Source organism: Cynoglossus semilaevis, chromosome 2 (assembly GCF_000523025.1).
Source record: "Cynoglossus semilaevis isolate Cse_v1.0 chromosome 2, Cse_v1.0, whole genome shotgun sequence".
Classification (NCBI taxonomy): domain Eukaryota; kingdom Metazoa; phylum Chordata; class Actinopteri; order Pleuronectiformes; family Cynoglossidae; genus Cynoglossus; species Cynoglossus semilaevis.
In genome coordinates this window covers 4541034-4554592 of record NC_024308.1, presented here as the reverse complement: position 1 = coordinate 4554592, position 13559 = coordinate 4541034, and the positions used below count along the sequence as shown (strand labels likewise).

The following is a 13559-nucleotide window of genomic DNA, read 5'->3' as shown; positions in this document are numbered from 1 at the left end:
TTTTTAACTTCTCCTGTAAAGAAAAAAAAAAAGAACGAACAGAAATGCTTTTTGAACACGGTAAGAATGTACTCCATTATCCTTTCTCAGCTGCTTCCCATTTCAGCAGACACGTGACAATCATGTTGTGAGTAGACGTCGGTGTTTAATCCACTTAGAAGTAGCCCTGCTTTTGCTTTGACATCAGGCGATGAATTCTTTTTCACTTTTCATGTTAGAGCTTTAAAAACTTTTTTTTATTATCGGATTCTATTGTTTCCCCCACCTGAGCCATCGCTAATCATTCAGGAAGTGTTTCAGTTGTGATCTGTTTGACACGTTTGCATCCGAGACTTGATTCTCTGCATCGTAAGGTTAGATGTAAATACCTGTTTGACACAGTGGATCTCATTTGCAGTGACACTTCATCACCACACCATGGTTCCCTTGTTACACTTAAATCAATAAAGGCTGTCGAGTTATCGGCTTGTTCTTATTTTATTCATGTATGTGCTCACACTGACAAAAAGAGAAAAAATATTAGCTATTGCACAGTATAATCAGACTTGTATGTACATTTGTTTTGGCTGCTGCTTCACGATGTTGACGACGCTGCTGCCTCAGCAGATTTTTTCTTTTTCATTTCTTTTCTCTTCTTCAGTTTCTTTTTCAACTGTCCACGTTTCTGTCTCTCAATGGTCTCCTGGATTTTCTGTTTGAACCTCTTCTTCTGGCTCTTGATCTTCTCCAGTTCAGCCTTCCTCTTGGCCTCCAGGTCTGGATCCTGGAAAAGTTCAGGAAAAACACGTCAGGAACGTAGAACCGAGGGTTGGATGTTTTAGTTGGACAAAGTTCTTATGTTGGGGATCAAAAATGTAAAACCACACAGAATGAACTTTTCCACCTTATTTATAACACTTAATTCAACATAATTTATTTTAGATGATGCTTCAACTTGATTTGATAAAAATGATGTCAATGTTTAATTTTTAGGAGAACCCAACTTGCCTTTCCCTCTAAGATCATCTGTTTCCTCTTGTTGATCTCCCGTTTCTCGTCGAAGTCGGTCGACTCCAGCTTCTACAAACAACACAAACAGGTTTAAGTTTTGACATTTGTCACCACGGTAACAAAGAGCAACACTCTTCACACAGTCTTAAACAGACACAGATTGATCCTCAAACAACAGAAGAATAAAAAAAGGCGTCCGTACTATTTCGCACTCTCGTCGGGTGACGTTGACCTGGGTTAAGATCTTCAGGACTTCCTTCTCCTTCACCGGATATTCTTTCAGCTTTGTTTCTGTGGAAACACAAGAGCTGTAGTTCAGGTTTTATCAGACATTCACAGACAAACACCACCTGACAACCCTGCCCTCCACCTGGACATCGTAATCAGGAAGGTCAAACATCCTAACCTACAGCTTCAGTATAATTATAACCACAGGCCCAAATAAACAAATAGGTTTATTTTAAATATCAGACGTTTCTTCCTGAAATTATTAACCTGTTTTTTTTTGTGTCCGTATGACTTACGAATCTGTTCTTCTATGGAGTGGACTAGGTGGATGTCGTACTGCGTCACTAGTGTGATGGACACTCCGCTCCTCCCTGCAGAGAAACACACAGTCAGGTCATGTAAGTGCAGCTTTCACTTCAAACTAGCTCTGTCAACTAATTAGAATTTGAACTCAATTAATCGATAACTCAGTCAGTTAATTTTGTCATTTGGGCATGATTAATCACAATTAATCGATAAATCAGTCAGTTAATTTTGTCATTTGGGCAGCCCAACCTAAAACCCAATCTTAAAGCTCATCTTAAAACTAATTCACTCGAACAGAGTGATCTGTGAGTCCACTCCACCTGCTCTGGCCGTTCGTCCGACTCTGTGGATGTAGATCTTGGAAAGACCAGGTGTGTTGTGGTTGATGACGACCTGGACAGCTGGAATATCCAAACCCCTGTTGGTCAGAAGTGACAAATCTGTATGACAACTTTCAGGCTGTTTTTTTTTTTTTCAGGAATTTTCTTAAGTCAAATGATTTTGAAGCCAGGTAGCTCGGTGAAGTTTCTCACCTCGCAGCCACGTCTGTGGCGATCAGGATTTTGTAGACACTGGCCTTGAACTTGGCGAGGTTTGCAAATCTTTGTTTCTGCACAGAAAGAGAGGTTTAGTCTGTGATCATCATTTATCAAGGCTAACGTTTTCTCTCCAACATTACCTCAACACAACTCTTGTTGTTTTATGAACTTTATTTTCACATATATTTTTACCTGTTTCATCATGGAATGCAGGGAGATGGTCGGGAAGTTCAATTCCCTCAGCATCATGGTGAGGATTTGACATGTTCTAAAAAAGTAACAAAAATAATCATCAACCAAAAATGTACTTTGTTTTGTTATGTTTACTTGTACAACAATAAATATATTATTATGTATTTCTAAACATCTGAACTTCTTCTCCTGTTCTTACACATCTGAACTTCTTCTCCTGTTCTTACTTGCATGTGTTGGTGAAGATGATAATGGACCAGTCGTCATGTTCATCAGTGAACGTCTGGATCAGATGGACCAGGTAGGCGTCCTTCACCTTCTCTGGGGTCAGGATGTACCGTTGGTCCAGCTCCTCCACTGTTCGTGTTCTGGAGAAAAATATATAACGATTACCTTTGTTTAAAAAAAACAAAAAAGCCCAAATGCAGCATGTTACTCACTCAGACTTGCTCTCCCAGAAGAAAGGCTTGTTCATGGCGATGTTCTTCAGCTCCTGCAGTGTGTCTGTGAGTGTGGCACTGAACAGCAGCGTCTGTCGTTTGGCGGGTAAAATCCCAAGGATTTCCTCCAGGTCTTTGGTGAAGTCGGTGCAGCCCTGTTCCAACAGTCGGTCGGCCTCATCTAAAATCTGAACGACAAACGCAAGGAAACATTAAAGCAGTGTTTTTCAAACTTTTTTGGTCAATCCCCCACCACCCTCCCTTTGAACAAGTGGAGATTCTGAGACATACATTTCGAAAGGATTGAACTAACCACCTCCCAAGTGGAGATTCTGAGGCTCCACCGGCCCCTGTTGCTCCAAAATAAAATCTTGACAAATTACATTTCGAAAGGATTGAACTAACCACCTTCTTTCACTTTGTAAAGTAATTTCTGATTCTGAAATAATCTCCATCTATTTTCTTGACTTACATAAAGATGTGCGACATTCCAATATAAAAAGCTACAATCTATGAGTATTTTCTAGACATGGGAAAACCTTAAAAACCCACCAAGAACTGAATCCTGCTCATGCTGAAAGTGTTGGAGCTGCGAATGTGATCGGCCAATCGACCTGGAGTCCCTACAACAATGTGAGGCTGCTTGGAAAGTTCCAGGGCCTGGGCCACCATATCTGTCAAAAACAGCAAACATCTCTGTCAGTGCAGCTTCAAGCCTGGTTGATGTCAGTGAAGATCATAGATAGTAAAGAAAAGGATGTTCTCACCCATTCCACCAACAACGATGCAGTCCCTCAGACCCAGGGGCTTCCCCAGGACTCGAAATTGCTCAGCAATCTGATAGGCCAGCTCCCTGCATGACATCACATTTATCTTATCATCTAGGCTAAAAAAAAACTTAAGGCAAACTTTCCTATGAACTTGTTGCTGCACCGCACTGACCTGGTGGGAGTGAGTACCAGGCAGAAAATTCCATACGGATCCTCGGAGAGTTTCTGCAGCACCGGCAGCACAAACGCTGCTGTTTTTCCACTTCCTGTTTTGGCACAGCCCAAACAGTCTCGACCTGTGTTAAAAAAAGAGTAATGTATTTGTTTTCTCTGTATCCAGGTCTAACTAAACATTACCACAAAAACAGAAATAATACAAAAACTAATCCAATCATACAAGGAGCGTGTGGCCGGACCTTGTAACTACAGTTTTAAGAGATTATTGTTCATTTTGGCCAATAATTACATTAAATTATTACCGCTTGGATTTTTTTTAATGAGAAATGCAACGAAAAATAAATGTTATGACGATTTTTCATTACGTTTAACGATGTGAAACGATAAATGTAGAAAGAGATTAGATGTAGACCTGAATATGGACTGGCATTTCACGCAGTCAACGACAATACATGTTATGACTTACCTTCCAGAATTGCAGGCACGTATTATGACTTACCTTCCAGAATTGCAGGCACACAGTTCTGTTGTACAGGAGTGGGTTTGCTGATTCCCAGCTGTTGACACTGTTTTATCAGCCAGTCCGACAGACCCAGCGATGAAAAGTCAGACATGGTGGCATAGACGTTCTCTGTCGGGGTTAAAAACGCGTGTTTGTTACTGCTCTAGAAGACCAATAGGCGAAATTATCCCAACTTTGTTGTAGTCTAAAGCTCGAACTGTCCTCGTGTGTTATCTCATCGGTCGCATTATTATTACGTCAGCGTCGCGTCACAAGCTTGTTTCCTAAATTGTGACAGCGCTGCTTCCCTGTACCTTTGAAAGACTATCATAACATTGCTGTTACAGTGTGTGTGTTATGTTTGTACTTTTTTTATTACTCCTACTGTATCCCAAACGATGCGGCGTTTGACAATTTACGTTTTAATTAAAACAAACAGAGCTGCCACTATTTGACTGTAGGTGGCACCAGGTTTCACTACGAATATTACTTTGCCGGAAACACGTTTGAACCGAAGAAGAGAAGAGAAGAGCAATAGGAGGCAACAATCGTGTTTAAACACCGCAGACAAAACTCGTCTATTTCCACAATGGTGAGTACTTGAGCTTTTTTAGAACCCGCAACGTTTACAATTGTCTTCTTGTTTTTTATATTTCTTTCAATGATAAACCAGTGGGCTTTTATAGTACTTAACTATGTTACAATGCTAGGCTAATAAGGCTAACATGAAAATGCAGCTTTAACAAATGCTCGTCGGAATCAGTGTTTGAATATGCTGCTTTGGCGCGGTTTAGTAATAGAACAAATCACCTGTAACAGGTATTTTAAAGTTTTCTTTCTAAAAATAAGATGCAATACCTATATCCAAGGCAAGAATAAACAAGCCGGTTTTCAAAATGTGGGTTCTTTTTTGGGGTCTCGGAAATTCTCAATAATATACAGAAAGAACAAAACATACATTGAGCTGTCCATCACATCCTTGTTTTCAAACATGACTTGACTTTCAAACATGAGTGTGCTCTTTTATATTTCATTATGCTCAAAATATTATTGCAAGTGCTGTGCAACGTGAAGCAGTTTCTAACAAGACGTTGAAACGTTCATTCTAATTGTTATAATTTGTAGTCTACGTGAAATTGGGTTAGTTTTATAAAATATCCCAGGAGACAGTGGTTCCGACAATTATCTCAATTGAAGTTACCCGAAATCCTCCCACGGCTGAGGTTTGGAATGCAGCAGAGACTTGAAGGACTTTAAGGAAGGCATTTGAAGAGGAAAAAAAGGTATTTCCTTCACATATAAACACTTCTTGGTACTGATCTTGCACAATGACTAAGTTTTACAAGCACAGTGGTGTTTTATCAGTAACTGCTCACTTTGCATAGCACTTGTAGTACAATAAGATGGTAAAAAGTAAATACCTAACACTTTCCTTCAAAAGTTAGCTTGGATCAGCAAAGTTAATTTGCACTCAGCTAGGAAGAGAAGAAAAACAAACTACAACAATTACCTGCTTTTTGGGGGGTGGGCAAGAGTAATGGTTGAATACTACAGGATATTGTTGGATTAAAAAAAACTATAAGCATGCTATGTCAAATATTAATCCTAACATTTAAATAAAGTTAGATTTTACAATGTTCTCTATTTGAAACATATCTTAATATCAAGTTGATTCTTGTTTGTAATTGTAATTCTTTGCAATTATTTTTACAGCTTCCCTTATCTCTGTTAAAGACTGCCCAAAATCATCCTATGGTGAGGAGACACAGCTTCTTCTGCTTTGGCAAATGTGTTGTTTATATTTTAGCATACAAATGAGTAAATACATATCAAACAGTTTTTCTTCTGACGTACAATTGCTTTAGGTTTGAAAATCATGCACATTGTTAACAACGTTTACATCTGTATTAACAGCTGGTGGAACTGAAGAATGGAGAGACGTATAACGGTCACTTAGTCAGCTGTGACAACTGGATGAACATAAACCTGAGAGAAGTCATCTGCACCTCCAGGGTAGACCATGGTTCTCTATACTTTTACCAAAGATAGATATAATTACATGCACACAGGACAGGATATGATTTTAGTTTTGCATGTTCTGACTTTTTTTTTAACTTTCTAACAGGATGGAGATAAATTCTGGAGGATGCCCGAGTGTTACATCAGAGGCAGCACCATCAAGTATTTGCGAATCCCGGATGAGATCATTGATATGGTAAAGGAGGAGGTGTTGTCAAAGGGACGTGGTCGTGGTGGCGCTCAGCAAAACAAACAGCAGGGCAAAGGAAGGGGAGGCATTGGCAGAGGTGAGGGAAAAATGTTCCCTGCTGACCAGGGTCATCTGTTGTTTATGTTCCTTCTCTGCTGGTACACACTTTCCTAGAGAATCTTTCTGGTCTAGATTTGTTACATATGTTTTTATCAATCCTAATTGTGCCACTGCAGGTGTGTTTGGTGGTCGTGGGCGAGGCATGGGTGGAGCTGGCCGGGGCCAGCAACAGCAGGATAAGAAACCAGGCAAACCCCAGGGGATGAAGAACCAGCACTGACAGAAAACACAGGCTCATCGGCAGCACTTCTTTTTATTTACAGACGTTTTTGTTTTTTATCCTTTACTTCATGAAGAAAAAGGTGTTTTCTTGTGTTTAAATCTCTGTCACGACTGGTCATTGCAGACGTCACAGTAGGAGGGTTTAATAAAAGCTGTGCACTAATTTTTATTATTTTTTAAGTATCTTTATCAGCCAGCTTATTCAGCAGAGCTCAGAGACTTGTGTTCATTTACCACACACCTATTTAATGCTTCAACAAATGGCTTGTCTTCATTTGGTACACTGGAATGAGGCTCTTGGTTTTGTTTTGTTTTTCCCCTCATCTTTTTACATGGTTTTGTCTGACAAAGCAACAGCGCCCTCTGTAATATGTTTTATGTGTTAATTAGCTTTTTATTCCTTTGCTGTTTGTGATAAAACTCATGTTTTCAACTCTTTGTGTTGCTGTACATTAAATGAGGTTAACAGCAAACACACCGTCTCCAGATGTGGATCCTTCCTCTGATGTTGTTCACCTCTGCTCAGATGAGTCTTTGATAGTAACAAAAAAAAAATCATGTCAAATGTTCCAACATTTGTCAAGTCTGTTGGACTTTTTGTAACAAAACACCTTGTTTATTTGCATGAGAATAAAACAACTTTTGTTAAAGCATTTCCATTGTATTAAATTATATTTAAAATCTAAACAAATTTGTACATTTAAGTCAAAAATACACCTTATCCGTCCGTATCTTCTATTGTACTGTTTGAATGATCTGCTCCGCACGTGTCTTCTGCATGGTTGTCCAGCGGGTGGCACTGTTGTGCTTTTAGTCAAAACGTCGGGCCTCCTTATAATGGTGGTCGTTTTTTTTTTTTTTTTTTTGCTTGTACTGTATCTGCGACTAGATACAATATTTCCTACGGGAAACCACAGAATAACTCAAAGCAGTATTAAAATATCAAATATTGAAGGAAGGCGATTTTTTACAGATACAGATTAATGACCGTCAGTTTATTTAAATGACCTTAAAAACCGATGTATGAGGTAAATTTGTATACTTTGATTTGAAACGTCAGTATTGAATTAATGAAGTGTTAATCTAATTCTTTTGTTTTGATTAAAATTTGTTTTTTACCGCAACATGAAACTGAATGTATTATTAATTCAGTTGAATTTGGTCTGAAGTCGCTGTGATTGATGTGTAAGTGTGTGTGTGTGTGTGTGTGTGTGTGTAGTGGGGGGGGGGGGGGGTATTCTCAGTACCGTGTTGCCAAGTCTTCCTCCATTTCTTTACCACCTACACGTTTCTGCCTCTCACATGCACGCCCGTGTCCAGCCAATCGGCCCTCTTCCCTTCTCCTACCGTCACTCAGTCACACGTCATTGCTCAGTGTTGCCATGGTGATCCCTGATGCTCCCCCACACTCCGTCTCTCTGCTGCGCCTGCTGCCTTCAGTGTTAACGAGGACGGAGTTGACTTGTGGTTGGTGATGCAGGCAGGCTGCAGACGTCATCACTTCCCTTGGGAAGATGAGCCTATTTTTACAACAAAGCATATTTATGGCCTCACTTCAAATTCCGGCTTGCCAGGAAAACACATCACTGTCTCCTCATCATTATTCCCCTCAGTCAGCTGCTTCTCTCCACTTTTCCGGCAGAATTGGAATGATAAAACATTTCAGGTTCGAGGCCTGTATCTGGTGCAGTGTGTGTTTCTCAGTTCATCCGTCGTTATTTTATTTGAAGTGGGAGTTAGAGGGTTCTTCTACAGACAGGCCACAGATCCGTGGCTTCAGTCTGTGATTCAGATCAGTAGCTGAAACAAGGACGTGTCAGGACACACAGGTCTGTACTGTCAGAAATAGGAAATAAGCACAAATTCACGTACAGATTATGGGATTGTCAAAATGAAACCGTAAATTTTACTTCCTGTTGGTGCTTTGGAAATCATACTTTTGACATTTCCAAAATTGCTGAACCAATCTGTAGCACGTTTTGAAAAGAGAGTCTGCTGAAGAACATTTACAGTCAAATGAGGTCTTCGACAACTGCAGCGTTATGATTTTACCATTAAAGATCTGGTACACAAAGTGAAATGATAAACTTAGCCCTTTATAATTATGGTCTTTTTAACTTTTGGACCAGTTTTAGACACATACTGTACATGTATTGAAAAGTATTCGTCCTACAGTAGTACTCTGTTCTACTGTAGAAACTTTGGATTACTCTCTAGTTGTGTTCTCTTCAGGTTTCTCAAAAAAGTGACTGAGACACTACAATTTTTTTTCTGGGCTTCATGTGGCCCACGGACCAGTGATTGAAAACATCGGCTGTAGTGTGTCTTAACACATTGGGAAATTTCTGTAAAGCATGGAGAAGGCTCTGTTAGAATCTGGGGCTGCATTTTAGCCAGTATGTTGACTCTGGTGTAGTCTAATCGACATAATATTCTACTCAAATTTATGATTAATATTGTGTGTGTCAGTCAGTATCAATAAATGTAAAAAAACGGCATCAGGCACAGCGTCTCCCTGATGGTTCACTACACTAAGTGCAAGCGACAACTAGCAACAACTAATTAATAAACTGTTTTAAACGATGAGAAATATGTTGGATTTGATTGCGTCCACGTTCCCCAGTCAAACATCCTCCACCGTAAATACACTGTAACATGACATATATGTGTTGGCTGTGACAGGAATTAAGCTTTACTTGGAGGATATACATTTTGATTTGTTGATGCTTTGTTGACACTGTTGTCAAACCTGAGTTGTTGTTCCCTAACATGTGCCAACAGTTCCTGGCAGCTGATCACATTATGACACACTGCTGAAAACCTTAGTTTCCTCCTGAGATCACACTGACTCATTTTTGGAGAATTTTGACTTTTGATATGAGTCAAAATGTCAGTGTTTTTTTATTTTTATTGTTTTTGCACATTTACTTTCAGCATCAGTCTCCTTTTGATAATAGGAAGTCCGAGCTGTGGACATTTGTACCAAGCTGTATACGACAGATTTGATATGTTGTTAGGAACAGTTTGGGATCTTTTGATGTTAATGTCAAACCAAAACTGGATCACAATCAGTGTTTGGGATGTGTGGAGTTAATGTATCCATCCATCCATCCATCCATCCATCCATCCATCCATCTATCTATCTATCTATCTATCTCTTCATCCATCTGACCTAGTGACCAACGTACTGACCTACCATTTCACATCAACATGAGGTATCATCATGAGAACATGAAGTACTCACAGTGTAGTGGGTTCAGTACATATTCTGCTGCTGAATATCATAACTAAGTAACTTTATTACTCATCAAACGAACATAGTAAAATATGTGTCAACTACTAACCCTTTAAACTGTGTGTCAACACTGATGAGTCAGATGGAAGTTGTAGTAAAGCTTGGCGTGACTGTCATGTCTGAAGGTGATTGGTACGTTTGGCCTCAGGATAACTGACTGTGTCTGTACTGCTGTGTAGAACGTGAGTCACATCTAAGGTGGTTCTTCTCTTTGGTCCTGTTGTTGTTGCCTGATGATGGCTAACGGTCCTGTTGAATAGTCAATTTGTTTTGGTTCAGTGGGTTGCAGTGAGTATTACTGCTATTACAGACAGATACTACTAGTATTCAGAATCAATGATATCAACCTGGGTCTGTTGCACAACAGCTGTTCTTACAGACCACAGTGGTACAATCACATATATGCTGCTATGCCAAAAAATGGAATTACGTTTCAAGTTAGCATCAAAATGAAACTTGAGAAAATCAGCAGTTAGTCAAATTAGATTTGACATGAAATGAATCAGTGCCAGGCTCCTAGTAGAAAACCTGCTTTTTCGTCTTTTTTTTTTAAGAATATACCAAACCTCAGACATTAGCTGACATTTAAGGAGCCGTGTCAAATTTCACATTCTGTTGTCATTAGCGTCAGGCATGAATAAAAGCTTAGCTTAGCACCAACACTAAAGGTTAGCCCTCAAAGAACAATGTATTTTAAGCACATGTTCATAAGGCAACATTACAATACTTCATAACTCGTAATTCAATGTTAATACTAATAATTCATAATTAATACTAACAAACACTATCATTTGTCTTAATTCTTTTTTTTTCAACACCGGAGGTTTGGACACTGGTGGATTCATGAACTGAATTTAAAGTGATCAAATTAATAATAACACAGAAACCTCTTCATCAAAATGAAGTGAAGAGGAAATGGAAGAGTGTTTGGCAGAGAGCAGTGGATCCTTTACCAGGAAGTGCCAACCTGTTTTTCTCTGAGCTTCAATCTTACCTTCCCACTCCCTCAGTACTCAGCTTTTAGACAAAAATATCTATCCTCCGGTGGTTTTCATCCACCCACCCCTATTTCCGCACAACGTAAATGTGACATCACAGTCTTTGTCATGTGATCCACCCGCGGAATGCTGTGCGGTGATGGTTAGGACCTACCTTTGACGCAAACACCTAATCCGTGTAACCCTTTACTGCCCGAAAGACTGTGTGTGAAGATAACGGAGGAGAGAGAAACAAGTACTGTAATAATTTTCGCAGGCAGAGATTTCACTAAAGCCGGAAAATGATCAAAATTATAATCCGCCTCGAAAACCGAAAGCTCAGTTTTTATTTATTTATTAGTGAACCTGTTTATCCTTGAAATAAACATCGCTTGTAGTAGCTTAGTGCTAATTCACGAAAACGTCACGGACACACTGCGAAATAACACTTATAACGTTTATTAACGGTCGGTGTAAAAAATGTATATAAGTATATAATCACATAATCAAGAGAATTATAGTTTATAAAATATTTTTTTCATATATATATATATGTGTGTGTGTGTGTGTGTGTGTGTGTGTGTGAGAAAAAAACTACGTAGGGTTCCTTAAACAAAAGGTAAATCTATCGGTGATAAAGTAATTAAAAACTCTTGCTGCCCGTGTAGCCTGACTGGTCTCCAGATTGAGGCTCGGAGTGAGACCTCTCTCCTCTCTTCTCATCTCTAGTCTTTATTCATAAAAATGTCTGGAAAACGTAATTTTCACTGCCCAATGCAGTCGCTCTGATGTGACACAATGGAAGGTGCGAGGTTAGAAAAGCTGGAGGCGGTGCGTTCATGACGCTCACAGTCACCTCAGGAGCTGAACATCTCCACCAGCCTCACTGTTACATTACAGAGCATTACAGTAGGATAGAGCACAATTTTATTAAAGTTAAAAAATATTTATACGTCAGATTTCACACCAGGGTTTATTTTGGTGAGGTTATGGAAAAGGCGCTGCTGTGAGACAGGACAGAGCCGAACCACTTGTCGTTTCATCCACGGAGATAATGATGAAGAAGGACGTTACCTTAAACCTGGTCGACGACGCGGATCTTAAACCGCACCTTCGCGACGCCGACAGCATCCTCAGCTCCCCGGATCTCGGTCTCCTCAAGCTGGCCTCTCCGGAGCTGGAGAGGCTGATCATCCAGTCCAACGGCATGGTCACCACGACGCCCACCAGCTCCCAGTTTCTCTATTCGAAACCGGTGACGGACGAGCAGGAGTTCGCCGAAGGCTTCGTGAAGGCGCTGGAGGATCTCCACAAACAGAACCAGCTGAGCGCGGAGGTGCAGGGCAGCGGCGGCGTCGGCGGCGGCAGCAGCATGGACCTGGGATCCAACCTCGTCCCGGTCACTCTCCAGCCGGACCTACCTGTTTACACAAACCTGAACAATTACGGTTCTGTACCACTGGGAACCAGCGTGAACTATTCCACAGACACGGCTCCCTTCCCGCCTCATCACCTGCAGCCGGAGCTCTCTCCGGTGCCGCCGCTGAAAGAGGAACCTCAGACTGTCCCCGACGTTCAAAGCTTCGGGGAGAGTCCCCCGCTGTCCCCCATCGACATGGACTCCCAGGAGCGCATTAAAGCCGAGAGGAAGAGGCTCAGGAACAGGATCGCGGCTTCCAAGTGTCGGAGACGCAAACTGGAGCGAATCTCCAGGCTGGAGGACAAGGTGAAAACACTGAAGAACCAGAACAGCGACCTGGCGTCGACGGCCAACCTGCTCCGGGATCAGGTGGCCCAGCTGAAGGAGAAGGTGCTGAGCCATGTGAACAGCGGCTGTCAGCTGCTGCCACACGAGGTTCAGGTGCATTAATCTGATGGACAGAGTTGCTGTGGACCAAAAAATAAGCTTAAAGACCTCATAGGTGTCGTTTTTATTTCTGTGATGCAGCCCAGATGTGTGCTGTTGTTGACAAATTCTACATTCACCGATCAGTTTTTGAAACATCTCAACACAGCGGTTAAAGAGACTGTACAGATTCATCAGACCGGCAGCTTCACTGGACACGTTTTCTCCTCCAATTCAATTTTCTGCTGCCTAAATCTACTCAGTTGTCAGCTTCTGTGAACAGAACGTGGTTTTTCATCAACGATTGTCTTTTCTTTCTTTTTTTAGATTTATGCCGAAATAAAGAAGTTCTGCTTTAGACATTCTTATTATTTACAAGCCTGTTTTACCTGTATGTGCACTGGTTAAAAATGATTATTCTATTTAAAAAAAAAATTCTGCTACAGTATGAGTTATAAAAGGCTCTATCAAAATAAATACATTTTTATTCAAATATGCTTGTTTGTTATCTGACACTAAACCTTCATATACCGTGCTGTAAAAGGGTTAGGTTTTTGGTTATGGTTACACAATTCGACCTAAAAGGCTCTGTGTTAACAACAGGGTTCATTTTTCTAATCATTTTGACCAAAGAAATGTACTGGAATTTAAATCCAGGCCTTCGAATTCAATAGAAATGACGATTTATATTTTTGTACGTGGATGAGTTGAGGTATATATTAGACCGCATGTATTCACGGTACATT

The 13559-nt window shown here is 40.5% G+C and overlaps 3 protein-coding genes across 3 annotated transcripts; 2 read left to right on the top strand and 1 right to left on the bottom strand.

Annotated features, from left to right (window-relative positions):
- Positions 1 to 306: 306 nt before the first annotated feature.
- Positions 307 to 4428, bottom strand: ddx49 (DEAD (Asp-Glu-Ala-Asp) box polypeptide 49). Its single transcript, XM_008332084.3, has 13 exons — positions 4142 to 4428; positions 3638 to 3761; positions 3463 to 3548; positions 3248 to 3369; positions 2696 to 2883; positions 2483 to 2623; positions 2256 to 2331; positions 2058 to 2134; positions 1845 to 1942; positions 1515 to 1589; positions 1193 to 1281; positions 988 to 1059; positions 307 to 763 (listed from the first exon to the last, which is right to left on the bottom strand). The coding sequence occupies exons 1-13, from the start codon at positions 4254 to 4256 to the stop codon at positions 575 to 577; spliced, it is 1452 nt and encodes a 483-aa protein (XP_008330306.1). The 5' UTR covers positions 4257 to 4428; the 3' UTR covers positions 307 to 574.
- A 166-nt stretch (positions 4429 to 4594) lies between these two features.
- On the top strand, positions 4595 to 7348 carry lsm4 (LSM4 homolog, U6 small nuclear RNA and mRNA degradation associated). The gene is made up of 5 exons (XM_008332096.3): positions 4595 to 4736; positions 5858 to 5899; positions 6059 to 6157; positions 6270 to 6450; positions 6590 to 7348. The coding sequence occupies exons 1-5, from the start codon at positions 4734 to 4736 to the stop codon at positions 6691 to 6693; spliced, it is 429 nt and encodes a 142-aa protein (XP_008330318.1). The 5' UTR covers positions 4595 to 4733; the 3' UTR covers positions 6694 to 7348.
- Positions 7349 to 11466: 4118 nt separating this feature from the next.
- LOC103394686 (transcription factor jun-D) lies at positions 11467 to 13167 on the top strand. The gene has a single exon (XM_008332106.3). The coding sequence runs from the start codon at positions 12022 to 12024 to the stop codon at positions 12835 to 12837; it is 816 nt and encodes a 271-aa protein (XP_008330328.1). The 5' UTR covers positions 11467 to 12021; the 3' UTR covers positions 12838 to 13167.
- Positions 13168 to 13559: the final 392 nt, after the last annotated feature.